Here is a 14,257-nt window from a genome sequence, read left to right on the forward strand (position 1 = left end):
TACATTACATTATAATAAATCACAATATTACTTTTTTTTTTTACTGTATTTTCATTCAAATAAATGCAGCCTTGGTGAGCATAAGACTTCTTTCAAAAACATTTAAAAAATCAAACTTTTGAACAGTAGTGTATATTTGAAACAAACAAACTATTTTTAATTATATAGTTCTGACAACTTAAAAATTAAAGGATTGTATACTGCCTACTAGCAGATAATATTGACTATTTCTTAATGTCACCAAACTGTTTGTAAACGATTGATTCTTGGAAATTAATCACTTCTTAACATAATGCAAAGCATGTACTTACATGTATTTATATTAGTCCAACGTGCGTGTCAAATTTACTCCAGAACAGCGCGTGGACTAACCACAGGCCACATTCACTGCAACCTGTAGGCGGAAGCTCCACGTTCACGCCATGGCGGTTAATGAGACAAAATGATCTGAACACTGGCGTGGAGAGTGGTGTGAAACTTTTGTGAATTTTCGTATTAGTCATATCTCGATTGAAGGCTTGCCTGTTCTTGTAAATCACCTTTGTTGTGTTCATCACCTCCAAGTGGTATACAATGTGGACCACAGCATTTTTGAGCGTGGCTGTTGTTGTCTGTGTCGTGAGTAGCGATAGAAGTTTAGAGGACAAAGGCCGCGTTGAATTACTCCGAGTACGCGAACTGTCGCAGCAGCCGCGTTATGGCGCGTGTTGGTCTCGAGCGCTGGAGAAAATACAGTCAAGCTGTAAAGATTTCAGTGATGATATCCAGAGCAAGATTGCCTTGTCCTTCACACACTGCCACCTGCAAAGGTCAACAGCTTATTTTACTTACTGGAATCAACTGAAACACGTTGAACCAGCCTAAGGTTCTTAGGTGGTTTAAGATGATGTTTTTGCCTGGCCACCTTGACTAGTGCCCAAAACACAAACAGATCAGACTGGGAGATTAGCCTAGTTTGAGCTCCATGTAAGTTTAGTCCAGTGCGTTTGCTTCAGAACTGCAAGCATATGTACAAATCATTATGTGGATATGGCTTCATTTTCCTCAGCATGTCAAAAATGTTTATTAACATAATAATTTTTTTTTTTTTTTTATTAATTGCATTTAGCATAGTCTTTTCCCAGCTGTCTATGAACCGAATAGACAAACCAGTTGAGAACCACTAGTTTTGACTTCATTCAACATTAAATTTTCCCTGTCTCTTATTTATTGCAGGTCAGGTCGAAGTTTCCCAGAGTGTCCTGAAGGTAGTGATGTCAAAACCTGCACAAAAGACATGGATCCGGTGGCCTTCAATACCTACACTGAGTTTTTTACCCATGCACACAGTATATGCCATTATTTGCAGAGTGAGCGCTGGCAACAAAGAGCTGAAAACACCATTCACAGGTACAAAGGTCCCTAGATGCATATTTCGAAAATGAAGGGTATTTATGTGTATAAAATATTAATGTGAGCTGATGTTCATCTGTGTTTCAGGTTGACTGAGAGTTCAGCAGGGGTGGCGGAGCAGTTGGCGTCCACCCAGCGGATGGCAGAAGATCTGGTTGTGGCCCAGAGTGCCGCGCTGAAATCCCAGGAGAGCATCCTTCGCAATGGAGAGGAACTCAAGAGCACCCTGCAGGACTCGACTCAAGGTGCTGGTTACTATCTAAATAAGAAGGGAATATGATTATGGAGGTGTGGCATTTGGTTTAGAATCACTGACAGTAAAAGTGCTGGCAATAAAATGTTAAAGTCCCCCTGTGGTGAAAATCAAGTTTTAATATTGTTTATATGTCTATGTGGTGTTTTTAATATGCTTTAAGACAAACCATGTGCAAATTCATAATTCAACACAACTGCTGAGTATTTAAAGACGCCGTTTGAAATCGCAGGTCTTTCTTTTCTTATTCTGTAGCATATCATTAACTGTGACCGAGTCGTGTAACATTAGCAACACGTTATTCGCTATTTGATAATGTAGTCAAGCAAAAGGCTAATCATATTAATGACTGTTATGTGTCCGGCGTTGTAAAAACCGATACCATTGTGCAGCGTTTACCTCAGTAAGTTGACCGAGTGGATCTCTGAGCTCGTGCGAGTGAGTGGATGCGGGGCTAATTAGCATATTCACAGAGCCACGTATAATAAATGAAGCAAGGGTGTAGAGTTATATTCAAGTTATTTTAAGGCATGAAGAAAGTTTTTTCACAGGAAAAAACTTTAAATATATCATTTTGGTGATCAAAGATGAGTTTTAAGGGATACAATTATTGACTTCAGGGGGACTTTAAAAATATATATTTATTTTAAAGGATTAGTTCACTTTCAAATTAAAATTTCCTGATAATTTACTCACCTCCATATCATCCAAGATGTTCATGTCTTTCTTTCTTCAGTCGAAAAGAAATTAAGGTTTTTAAAAATATTACAGGATTTTTCTCCATATAGTGGACTTCAATGGCCTCCAAACTGTTGAAGGTCAAAATTACAGTTTATTTGCAGCTTCAAAGCATTCAACGCGATCCCAGATGAGAAATAGGGTCTTATCTAGAGAAACCATCACTCATTTTGTCATAAAACGTATAAAATTAAAATTTTATACATTTTAACCGTAAATGCTCATCTTGAACTAGCTCTCTTCTTCTTCTCTATTAGAATTCTGGCTGTGTAGACAGTGCTAAGTGTATTACTGCCCTCCTCAGGTCAACGTTTGAACTAAATTGTCATATTCAATATGCTAGTGCAAGTATATAGCAATTAGTTCAAACTTTAACTTGTGGAGGGCAGTAATACACTTAGCAGCGTCTACACTGCCGGAATCCTAATAGAGAAGAAGAAGAGCGCTAGTTCAAGATGAGCATTTATGGTTAAAATGTATATCATTTTTAATTTTTTTTTAGAAATGGTGGTTTCTCCTGATAAGAGTCTTATTCCTCGTCTGGGATCGCGTAGAACGCTTTGAAGCTGCAATGAAACTGTAATTTTGACCTTCAACCGTTCAGGCTCCATTGAAGTCCACTATAAGGAGAAAAACCTTAATTTCTTTTCGACTGAAGAAAGAAGGACATGGACATCTTGGATGACATGGGGACAAGTAAATTATCAGGAAATTTTAATTTGAAAGTGAACTAATCCTTTAAATAGAAACACTTGTCCAAAGTATAATACTGAGAAATTTTCATGGCATGTAGTTAATGGGGATGCTACTAGGATGTTGAAATTCTGGTTGATATATGCGTGTATAATGCATAGTATAAAAATATTTATTTTAAGATTTGATAAAATTACACTTAACAGTATTGTTATTAATGTTTTTAAACATGGTCATTTAAATGTGAAATTTGGGGAAATGAGTGTGCACTGTGAAATATTCAATATCAGTGCTTACCAATAAATAAAAAAAAAATAATAATAATAATATTGGCTGATAACCAATGTTACCATTATACACAGTATAATCTATCCCTAATAGCCCTAAGGTGTAAAGGTCAAAGGTCAAGTTTAGATGTCACAGTCTTCCTCTCCCTTATTGTTTAGATTTCTCAGATTATCAGTGACTTTTTAAAAACTTTATGACAGTTCTTGCAAGTTTCTGCAATTAATTCAATTTATTCTGCAATTAATTCACTCTTAACCACTTAACATGCAGACTCTATTCCAGCTGTTTTGTAGATAATTTGAGCCTTACAAAAATGACTTTTTTGCATGTTGTAGAGACGAGGCAATCAATGCAAATCAAACTGAAGTATGTGCTTGACCTCAAAATGTCTTGTCTTTTACCTCATTCTTTGCAATCCAAACTGAGCTAAATTGCTTGAATGTTTCAGGACTGAGAGATGTATTTGCGGAGATGAGGCATTCTGCGCAGGAGCAGCAGGTGGCCTTTGCGGAAATCTTTAACCGTGTAGCTTTCCTTCAGAGCTTCATTATGTCTGAGACTCACACATTTAGTTCCCTCTTCTACAACGCTCTGGGTTTTGGCGCCTCTTTCCTTCTGACCTCTGTGAGGCGTACAGCTGGAGCCAGGCAAGTATAAACCAGTCAGTCAGTCAGTCAGTGCAATGCTTGTAGAATAGATAATGCTGTAGAAATATTATATATTATATATTTTTTGTTTTATTTCAGTTTTTTTCTTCTTCTTTTTGCCAAAATATAAATTAGTTTTTCATGACCTTTTCAGACCCTTTTCTAAAGAATTAAATGGTCCTTTTCTGCTGCTGTTCTTTCTTCTAATATTTCTGGGTAAACCTCCTCTTTGCATGTGAAATGAGAAATGGTGCTTTACTTTTAGTCGCAAGCTGCAGGTTTTGCATTTTTAACTATCGTTCAATAACAGACTGTATTAGATGATCACAAAACAATCCACACTGTTAAAGAGGTCCTATTATACTTTTTTACATTTTCAACTTTCTTGTGTGAGCATGAAAAAGGTCTGCAAAGTTACAAAGCACAAAGTCACTCCAGCGGGAGTTATTCTCTATATCGATAAGCGCTATTTCTGAACTCCCTAAAATTCCTTCATTGTAGTCTTGAGTTTTCTTCCGGGAATGAACACAGTACTCATTTAAATAATTAAAAGCATATGCAAAAATGAAGGGGCGAGGTCTGGTTGAGTTGTTTTAGTAGTGTGTTGAACCTCACTGTTATGGTAAGGGGCGTGACATTTCCAAAACATGCTTAAGTGGTTGACCAATCACAACACATTGATCCAGCCAACCAATTAGAGCACACTGTGCTTTTCAGAAGGAGGGGCTTAATAGAGACAGACAGGAACTAAACAGACTGGAAAGAGAGGTGTTGCCAAAATGTGAAAAATAATGTTTTTGGAGCATTTAAGCATGAAAACCTATTCTAGTAGACTCCAGAAAACAAAATCAAGACTTGGCATAATAGGTCCCCTTTAAGATCAGATTGAAATGATCAGGGATCTTGGCTGTTTGTTTCTCGCAGTGGGTACAATATGCAGAGCGGTAGGTGCTACACACAGTCAAGAACAGCGCTGGTTTGGCTGATTTCCCCACATCAAAGTAGGCATCATGTGCATATGTTCCTAATCCTACTAAAATGTTTTGAACGACACAAACTGACGGTTTGATTCAGATCAAAACCAGGATTGGTGCCTGGTTTCACAGACAAGGCATAAGTCTAGTCCCAGACTAAATTGCATGTTTGAGCTGTCTTAACTGAAAGCAACTTGCTCTGACATGTCTTAAAATGTATACACCAGTCTTTTTTTTTTTTTTTTTACATTTATAGCCACTTAAATGTCCTAATTTTCCTAAGGCCTACTCCTGCTAAGCCCTCTCTGTGAAACCAGGCCTAGGTTTTGTGATCTAATCCGATTTCAGAATCCTTTTTTTTTTTTATCTTTTAAACAACCCATTTTCAAGATTTGATCCAACCGATGGCTGAAATCCTATCAGATTACTTTTGAACAACTGAAAAAAGAAGCTTATTTTAGAAGCTTATTTTCAATAAATTGTCTCTTTGGACTGTTTTGAAGTTTGAGTGTGTTTCTCAGTACAGTGACCTTAGTATTGACCTTTTTAATAAAAAGTACTCAGACATTGACATTGATTCGTCATGTTTCATTTTAGATTTTTCCTTTTTGGGCTCGTGGCTTTGAATATATACTTTGAAAGGATGATCTGTAAGACGGTGTTGGAAAATGAAGACCATGGTTTTCAACAGATGGTAAGACTAATGCATAATACTGAATGTGTTCAAATTGGTCCAGTAATGTAAATGGTATAATCTTGTTTTTTGTTTACATGCCTTATTTACAGTTGACCATTATTTTAATGAACTTTGAGTGTGACGAAGAGGCTTAAGTTTGTCTTTCTTGAACATTAAATGTTCTCCTCTTCTTAAAATCGTTAACTGGGCCTAGACCATGGTTTACTTTCTCACACATTATTAATATGTATATGTATTTTTTTTCTTGTGTCATATCTATGTATACTGACTTGAGGACCCTAAAAAAATGTAATCATATTATCTGTCCCCATTATGTTAATTGCATAAACAAGAGCACTTGCACTTGATTTCTTTAAACAACAAAAAAGTTAAATTTTTTCCTCCATTTCATTAATGTTGTGGTTTCTTTTTCTTTTACCTTCCCTGGCGCCCGAATATGCAATTTTGTTTTTAAAGTTGACACCGCCACAGTTGTCTAGGTTTAAAATGTGTGGAATTCAAATTAGCGAAATTAAATGAAAATTGAATCTGCATACTGTCAATCATAGTTTTATTGAGGATTTTTTTCTCTCATAGGAGAAAATCACCTTTTTTGTTGGGCTTCTAAGAAAAACCATGGTTCTTGTCGGCTGCCTTGTTCTGCTGTACTTTTCTCTGCGCTACCGGAATATTAGCCGAGAGAGTCTTGAAATTCTTCGGGAGCTCAAAGAGACCCGCTCTGATCTTCAGCAGGCCTTGCAGAAAGCAGGTATCTTCAAGAGAGCAGATACCTTGACATTTAAAGGGTTTAGTTCCAGAATTTGTTCTTGATCTTTCATGTGATACCTTCTAGAATGTCTCTCGGCATCTGTGGATGAATGGAAAAGGTCCAGACGAAAACATGAGGAAAGCAAGTGGGAAGAGAGAGATGACAGTTTAGTGATTCTGCATCCCTCTAGCGTTGTGAGTGCCGCCCTGTCGACATTCTCAGCGTCTCATAACAGTAAGTGCTGCTTCTAAAGGTGTTGACATTTTAATCTGAGCAGGAGTCAGTCTGCATGTTTCAGAAGGTGACCTGGGCTCAGATGGTGATATAAATTTGTTTTCTGAAAGATATGTAGTTCAGCGTTATGTAATATGGTTTACTTAGCAATAATATTCCAGCTATCTTTCTAATATGTTGAACTAACCTTAAACAGGGTTTCTGCAGGTCTTAAAAAGTCACCCTTACACAAATAAAGGTCTTAATTCAGTGCAGAAATTCATAAAGTCATGGGATTAAATGTTGCATGCATTGCTTCCTCAGTATTTTTGTTCTGATTCCAATACAAAACATCTTTAAATCAAGGTTTGTTTACTTGAGATGCAAATGTAAAATGAAGTCTTGACGAACTGAACAAAATGAAGCAAGTTTATGCTTCAAACAAGAACAAATATGTCAATGTGTTTGAATGAAGTTGATTTTTCTGGGCCCATTGGCAGATATTTGTTCTGGTGCTCATCATAAACTCGCTTCATTTTGATCAGTTTCACAGAAAACAAACTTTATATTTTATGTCATTTTGCATGTCAAGTAAATGTGTCTTGATTTAAGAATCATTAGACAGTTGCGGTGGAAAACAAGACAAAAATACTGAGGAAGAACATTGCTTTTTTGCAGTGTGATCAGTAGGTAGAGTAAAAGATATTTCCATATTCTATTGGTTGGGAGCAGAGCAATTCAAACTGCTTTTTTGGGCGGGGGTAAAATGAATTAAAAACGAATGCAGATCTGTAGGAAGTGGTATTTTCAAACTCTGAAGTGTTGCTAATGCTACTCATTGTGTTTCTGCCTAGACATTTACATTTAGAGACCGTATTGATGTATTGTGGTCCCTTCAATTTATTCCTTAAATTTTCTTTACTTGGTCTTAAAAAGGCCTTTACCTTCATAAAACCTGCAGATTAAATGAATCCTAATTCCAATGGAAATTTGCATTGTCATCAGCCATACATCAAGAGACACTGGGCACCTCAGAAGCCCTGAAGAGACGTCAGCGGTCTCGCTCAGGGTCTCGTTCGCGGACGTCTTCCGCCACGGTCTACAGTGTGCTGGTGGATGACAATGAGGTACTGAAGCACAACAATACACTTCATCATTTGTATTAATGTTTAAGGAATATTCCTGTCGCTATTTACCCATCCTAATGTGGTTTCATTCCAGAAAATGTATTAGTAAATAACTTCAGAAGCTAATTTTCAATCATTTGGGAGGACGTTTTGAAGTTTGAGTATGTTTCATAGTACAGCGTACTTGATAATGACCCCTTTAATACAAAGTTCTGTCATGAAACTAGACAGCGCCGGTTCATAAGTTGTTGTTTTTTTTATTGCATAACTTATAATTACATATAAGATCAGGGAAAGAGACCATGGTTGAATCTTTTACAACGAACAATCATAATGACAAAAAACAAAACATCATGGGTTTGTGTACATCATAGTATGAGATAATATACATAGAAAACAAGAAAAGCACAATGACAAGGTTAAATATCTTTGAATAAATCAACATAATGCATCAAAAAAAATTGCTTTTTTGTTATTTATAAGCCTGAGGGATGAAACAAGAGAGTGAAATTCGACAAAAAAAAAAGAGGAAACCATAAAGGAGGTTTAAGGCACTTTTGCATGTGGATGAATAATTTAGCATATAAAATAAAGAAATTAACAACATATTCAAGAGATAGCAATTTTGGGTTTTCATAATAAAAAATTCATAGTTCATATATTTAAGGACAAAACTGTGGGTCACATTAGTAGGGCTAAAAACATAAGAACGTAAATGTAAATCAACCCAAAATGTATTGGTTAAACTACAGTCACAAAATATATGGGCAGCTGTTTCATCAACTAGACCACCAAATGAGCAAGTTTCATCAATATCAAGATATTTACAGATAGATTAATTGACAGGATTGATTTTATGAAGGATTTTATTATGAATTTCCTTAACCTTGTTGGATATACAAAATGTACTTGGCAAAAGCCAGGCTTTTCTCAAATGTATGTTTGTTACAAAGGAACCCCATAAAAATGTACCCCTTAGAGTAATCTTTCATTTCATTTGAAAGATTTTGCGAATATGTCTATTGTTATACTTCCGATCTAAAAGATCAATACCATCCAAACTTAAAGCCAGATATTCTAAAGATTTAAAATTGTCAGCTGTATGAACACATTTCTAGCACTTGTCTCAATAATATTGCTCCATTTCTAGCAAAGCAATTATGGATGTCTATTGCAAAAACCACAGGGCATGTGTTGTCCAGCTGTATTTTGATTGCAAATGTCTGTTTGCTAATATATTTTCATCGTTTCCCCAGCAGCCGAGGTATAGCCTGAGAAGTCGGAAATCTTTGTGCAGTTCAGAAGTTAGCAGAGTGAAGAACTGATGCTGATCTGGAAAAGGTTTGATTGACATCCCAAGATCTGATCCAGTGATTAGCAGAGATGCTGAAACATCAGAAAGAACTGAACTCTCTGAAAGGTCTCTGAAAGGTCAGAAAGATCAAGGACGTTTCATCCATTTTTAATATATGTTGCTTTTTCTTGTTGTGTTTTTACATATCCAATAAATAAATTCCAGTGTAACAATTTAATAATCTGTTGGTTAGACTTCTGTTCCCTTTTACTTTGAGTATGACAGGTAAATTGTTTATCTGACTTTGTAAGCAAGACTGACATCTAATGGCCAAACTGTGTAATTGACTCCACCAATTATAGAAAGGCTCAAACCACCTTCCAAGTCAAATACTGTAGTTAGTGGTGGGCAGGTCCTTTTTGCTCTTTTTACATCAAAAATAGATTGAATTCTGTACTATATATGACAGATGCAGGAATAGATTTGAAATAGTCTGTACCTCATTATACCTCCAATGATTAAGCTTTGATGATAAACATCCAAAATATGTATTGCATAGAGAGCCGTGTGAAAAGATCCAGTCCTGCAGCTGGACAGAATCTACTGGCTCAACTCAACTTGTATAAACACTGCAGAGTTTGATGGCGCTCTTTCCACCCATAACATGTTCATTTATGGGAGAAAACACTCAGAAGGTTCACACTGCTGAAAGCAAGGCAAAACGTCAGGTTAATATCACAAAACCTGTCAAGGATGTGTCAAAGTTATTTTTTTACTCTGAGATACACAAGAATTTAAATAGATATTAAATTACATATTGCTTACAGGAAATTACATCTTTGTTAGGACCATTGAGTTTTGTTTGTTTTTGTTTATTTTTTGCACATTATTTTCATGACAAATTAAGCACGTTTTCTCCACAATTTTGTTTTTTTGTAAAATTGATAAATCATGGTAATATTTGTTTTACTGCCATTCATTTATGCTAATTCACAAAAAAAACTGGAATACCGTGTTTTTGTTTTACTGTCATACAGTACAGTTAAAATCTACTGTATTACAATAATGAGAATCACCATTGACAATAATCAACATGTTATCATCATTAAATTAATGTTGGACAATTTTATTTTTTGTATTTAGTTTAATAATTGTTTTATACATATTTATAAAAAATATTTGACTAGTGCTGTCAAATCGATTAATCGCAATTAATTGCATCTAACATAAAAGTTTGTTTATATAATATAATATGTGTGTATATATATATATATATATATATATATATATATATATATATATATATATATATATATATATATATATATTACTAGATTTATATATATATATATATATATGTGTGTGAGTGCGTGCGTGTGTGTGTGTATATAATATAATATAATATAATATAATATAAATATTACAGACTACGGCATGCCGTTCAGGAAATTTAGTGTATTTATAATATGAAGATTGAATATATGGAATAAAAGTCTGAATATATGGAATGGAAGTTTAATGTATTGAATGAAACTTGAATATATGGAATGAAAGCCTGAATATATGTTTCATTCCAAACATTAAACATTCATTCCATATATTCTGACTTTCATATATATATATATATATATATATACACAAACTTTTATGTTAGATGCAATTAATTGCAATTAATCGATTTGACAGCACTAGTCAAATATTTTTTTATAAATATGTATAAAACGATTATTAAACTAAATACAAAAAATAAAATTGTCCAACATTAATGATGATAACATGTTGATTATTGTCAATGGTGATTCTCATTATTGTAATACAGTAGACTTTAACTATGACAGTAAAACAAAAACATGGTATTCCAGTTTTTTTTTTTTTTTTTTTAGAATTATCATAATTGAAAGGCAGTAAAACAAATATTACCATGATCTATCAATTTTACTATAAAATTCTATTTTGCATTGTATTTATAACTTTTATGATAGATTTGACAGCACTATTAGACATGTTGTGAGATTGAATCATTATTAATGAATCATGTTCCATAAAAGGTCATATGATAATGGAGCGCTATTAACCTAATGACACCCAATCTGATCCTCCCAAATGCAAAATTGGCTAAAAGTTGACTCAGAGTTATTCCCCCTCCCTCTGAAAGCTCCTCAACTTCAGCTACTGGTGCAATGTAGGTCAAATGGGACGAGTCCATGTTTACAACCACTTCAGCTCTACTCCAAAATCCACATATTTTTATGGGGTGTAAATGTTTAATTTATGAAATATAAACGATCTTCCCGATTAGGACACACAGGGGTTTCTTTTCAGGAAGGGGGGACGTTCAAATCCTTTGAAAGTTTTTCCTTTGCCTCAGATTTCAAGCACAAGCCCTTAGGAAAAGAAAAAGAGAGAGAGAGAGGGAGAAAAAAAATGAGAAACAGACTTTGGGAAAAGAGGAGAGAGAGATGGAGGGGGTTGAAGCTCGGTTTCATATGTCCTGGAGGAGGAGGAGGAGGAGGAGAAGGAGAAGGAGGAGGTTTTCAGTTTAACACACTTTAGCGTTATCGACTCGAGTTCCACAAAAGAACAGGCAAGCAACCGGTGGAGAGCGACAAGAGCGGAATTGTAACATCGCAACCTTGTAACAATGGAACGCTGCGACATTGTAACATTTGATTTGTTCGAGAATCCCGCTTAAAAGACGCCGACAGTCGGAGGAGTTTTCAAACCGCGAATGTGGATTGTGTTTAAAGCAGCTGAGTGTGCATATTTTTGGATACGGTTATACCGAAAGGAAACGGAGGGGAAAACCGTTGGAATAATAACGACAATATGCGGCGCCTTTTACATTCCGAAAGAAGTTTAATGGGAAAGTTCGTTTTAAAACGCGAATGTCACTAACAGAACCAATGTGGTTATTCAAAGCTCTTTTGCATTGGAAACGTCATGTAATAATGTTAATCTCTCCTGTTATGGATTCATAATGCCTGTACGTTATTGTGTACATTCTGTGAGCTCCTGTGAGGATGACCGAAACACTGCAAATGGCATAAGAGGATGATTGCTTTTCATAAAGGTCATTGCGTATTGGGAGTGCTTTATATCACATTTGCTTGGACTTGTATGTGTTTCGTTGATGGCTGTTTCTGTTGCTCAAAGCGACTTGGATCGGATTCACTCTCCACCGGCTGATCAGGGGGGATCGATCTGCCTGATTCACCCTTTACAGCATCTACAGGAGGAGGAGGAGGACGCCGTCAGGACGCAAGAGTGGCTGCTGGTTTTGCACTTGGACTGTTTTGAAGATTCGCCTTTTATATCTGGACCTGGAATATAGAGCCCGTTCCCTGGAAATAGCTCGCCTCTTGTGCCCTATATGCCTGCGTGAGGGTTTTGCAGGCAGGGATGCAGTTGAATCGACCCAAGAGCGCGCATCTCATCAGCTCCAGTCCGCACAATTCATCCCCCTATTCCAGCCAGTTCAAAAGCATGCGCTTCTCGTACCACATCAGCAGCGGCTTACCCAGTCCACAGCCGGCCCTGCGCAGAACAGGTGAGTCTGGATCTTATATGACACTATATTTGCTCTGGTGCCAATTTCATTTGCTCTCAGTATCAGTGTTTTGGGTTCTCGTGCAGTTATGCCAAAGCATCATTACGCATTAGAGAGGTGACACTGATGTATGCATGTAGATGTGTCAGTGACAAATAAGGATGATAGAAAGGAGATTTATTGGAAAAATGTAGTTTTTTTTCGTGCCAGCATCTTGGAAAAGTAATATTTGCATTGTTGTCGTGTTAATATTTGTGTTGTTTATGCCATTTTCTAAAAAAAAAAAAAAAAAGTAAGTGATTTATTGAATGTCAAGTGATGTAACCACCGTTTTCAAATACATTTTTTTCAAGTTTAAATCATGAGTATTCTTCAAGATTGCTGTGTTTGACCTGAACATGACTTTTCATAAAAAGTATGATATTTTAATGACGAACAGTCATGAGGTCCTCTCTGTTTTGACGGTTTTCTTGTCACATGACAACAAAATGGCTTCCTTTGTGTTTGTTATGCCATACTGACTTTAATTTGGCTGACAAAAAACTCAAATATTAATATTTTAAAACAAAATTATTTAACCTTTTTTTTAATTATTATTTTTTAATTACAAGATTATGCAAAATTTTTCTCAAATTTTCTCAAAAAAACTAAAAGCCTTTTAAAGGGGTGGTTGATTATGATTCCACTATTTTAGCATAAACAACGTCTGCAAAGTTACGAAACTCAAAGTTCAATGCAAAGTTAGATATTTACTTTTAAAGAATTCACTGTTTAAGGACTACAACAAACGGCTGGTAGGGACTACAATGAGCTTCTTCCCGGGTTAGTGACATCATCCCAGACTGTTTTACAAACGTGAGTCAATTCAATGCTGGATTTGCACAAAAGATGAACATGACGGCACATGCTAGTGGATGAGTTGAATCAACTCCACAGCAACTACATAAATGTATCCACTAACCATTCAGAAACGCCCAGTTTCATTCTAAAAGTTGTAACTTCTTCCTGAGTCTCTCCATCAGTGTCGACTCCGGTTTGAACAATGTAAGGCTTGCAGGTTCAAATCCCACAAGGATAGATACACAAACTATGACCGCTGTGTCCTTGAGTAAGATACTTAACCTCCAGTGACTCCAGAAGGACAGAACAGAAATTAGTGTATTATGACCTCTTTTTTCTACAATTTACTACAATAATAATACAACATTTCAATCACATGACAGCCTTGCATGATAATGTTAACATAACAATAGACATAAGTAATGTTCATAGAGAAAATGTGCCCCACATTGTGACATAAAATTGCTTTGGATAAAAGCTTCATCTTAAGGGTAAAATAGTAACACATTTGGATTGATGTAAACAGAAACTTGGATGCTGAATACTTGGAATGCCTGATGTTGAAATGCTCTTGACTCCGGATGTCTTTTAGACTAGAAAAATGCCACCACTCCAGTCCTTGTGTTTAGCATATTGTGTAGGCGCTTGTAGGGTTGAGTCCCTGAAAAATCACCTTTACACTATATTAAGCTTGTTTTAATGATTACCAGAAAGAAATCAGCATTTGTCTTATTTATCCTGCACAACACTGAAGCAATTGTGCTCTGAATGGATGTGCTTGAAGACAAGGTCATCAGTCAAAGTGG

The 14,257-nt window shown here is 35.8% G+C and overlaps 2 protein-coding genes across 7 annotated transcripts in view; both read left to right on the forward strand.

Annotated features, from left to right (window-relative positions):
* Window positions 1-320: 320 nt before the first annotated feature.
* LOC125279934 lies at window positions 321-9,302 on the forward strand. 4 transcript variants are annotated; one of them, XM_048210158.1, is made up of 9 exons: window positions 321-469; window positions 1,216-1,389; window positions 1,480-1,637; window positions 3,813-4,011; window positions 5,583-5,679; window positions 6,259-6,430; window positions 6,515-6,664; window positions 7,649-7,770; window positions 9,027-9,302. In XM_048210158.1, the coding sequence occupies exons 2-9, from the start codon at window positions 1,277-1,279 to the stop codon at window positions 9,093-9,095; spliced, it is 1,080 nt and encodes a 359-aa protein (XP_048066115.1). In that variant the 5' UTR covers window positions 321-469; window positions 1,216-1,276; the 3' UTR covers window positions 9,096-9,302. The 4 variants fall into 4 exon arrangements, with proteins under 4 accessions (XP_048066115.1, XP_048066112.1, XP_048066113.1 ...); XM_048210155.1 differs by having other exon boundaries at window positions 344-809; XM_048210156.1 differs by having other exon boundaries at window positions 344-809; window positions 9,030-9,302.
* Window positions 9,303-11,271: 1,969 nt separating this feature from the next.
* fgd1 (FYVE, RhoGEF and PH domain containing 1) overlaps window positions 11,272-14,257 on the forward strand; it is a 56,843-nt gene continuing 53,857 nt past the window's right edge. For 2 of the 3 annotated variants that reach the window (XM_048210343.1, XM_048210345.1), the window contains exon 1: window positions 11,272-12,611. In XM_048210343.1, the coding sequence (XP_048066300.1) occupies window positions 12,464-12,611 (148 nt within the window). In that variant the 5' untranslated portion in view covers window positions 11,272-12,463. The remainder of the gene's footprint in view (window positions 12,612-14,257) is intronic. The other variant, XM_048210344.1, reaches the window with a different exon arrangement.

This window comes from Megalobrama amblycephala, linkage group LG12 (assembly GCF_018812025.1).
Source record: "Megalobrama amblycephala isolate DHTTF-2021 linkage group LG12, ASM1881202v1, whole genome shotgun sequence".
Taxonomy (NCBI): domain Eukaryota; kingdom Metazoa; phylum Chordata; class Actinopteri; order Cypriniformes; family Xenocyprididae; genus Megalobrama; species Megalobrama amblycephala.

Excerpts from the sequence above, each read along its gene's own strand:
- LOC125279934 (XM_048210155.1), top strand. The coding sequence starts at position 574 with ATGTGGACCACAGCATTTTTGAGCGTGGCTGTTGTTGTCTGTGTCGTG. Across the intron at positions 4,012-5,582 it reads AGGCGTACAGCTGGAGCCAG|ATTTTTCCTTTTTGGGCTCG; the intron begins GCAAGTATAAAC and ends GTTTCATTTTAG. Across the intron at positions 6,431-6,514 it reads GCAGGCCTTGCAGAAAGCAG|AATGTCTCTCGGCATCTGTG; the intron begins GTATCTTCAAGA and ends GATACCTTCTAG.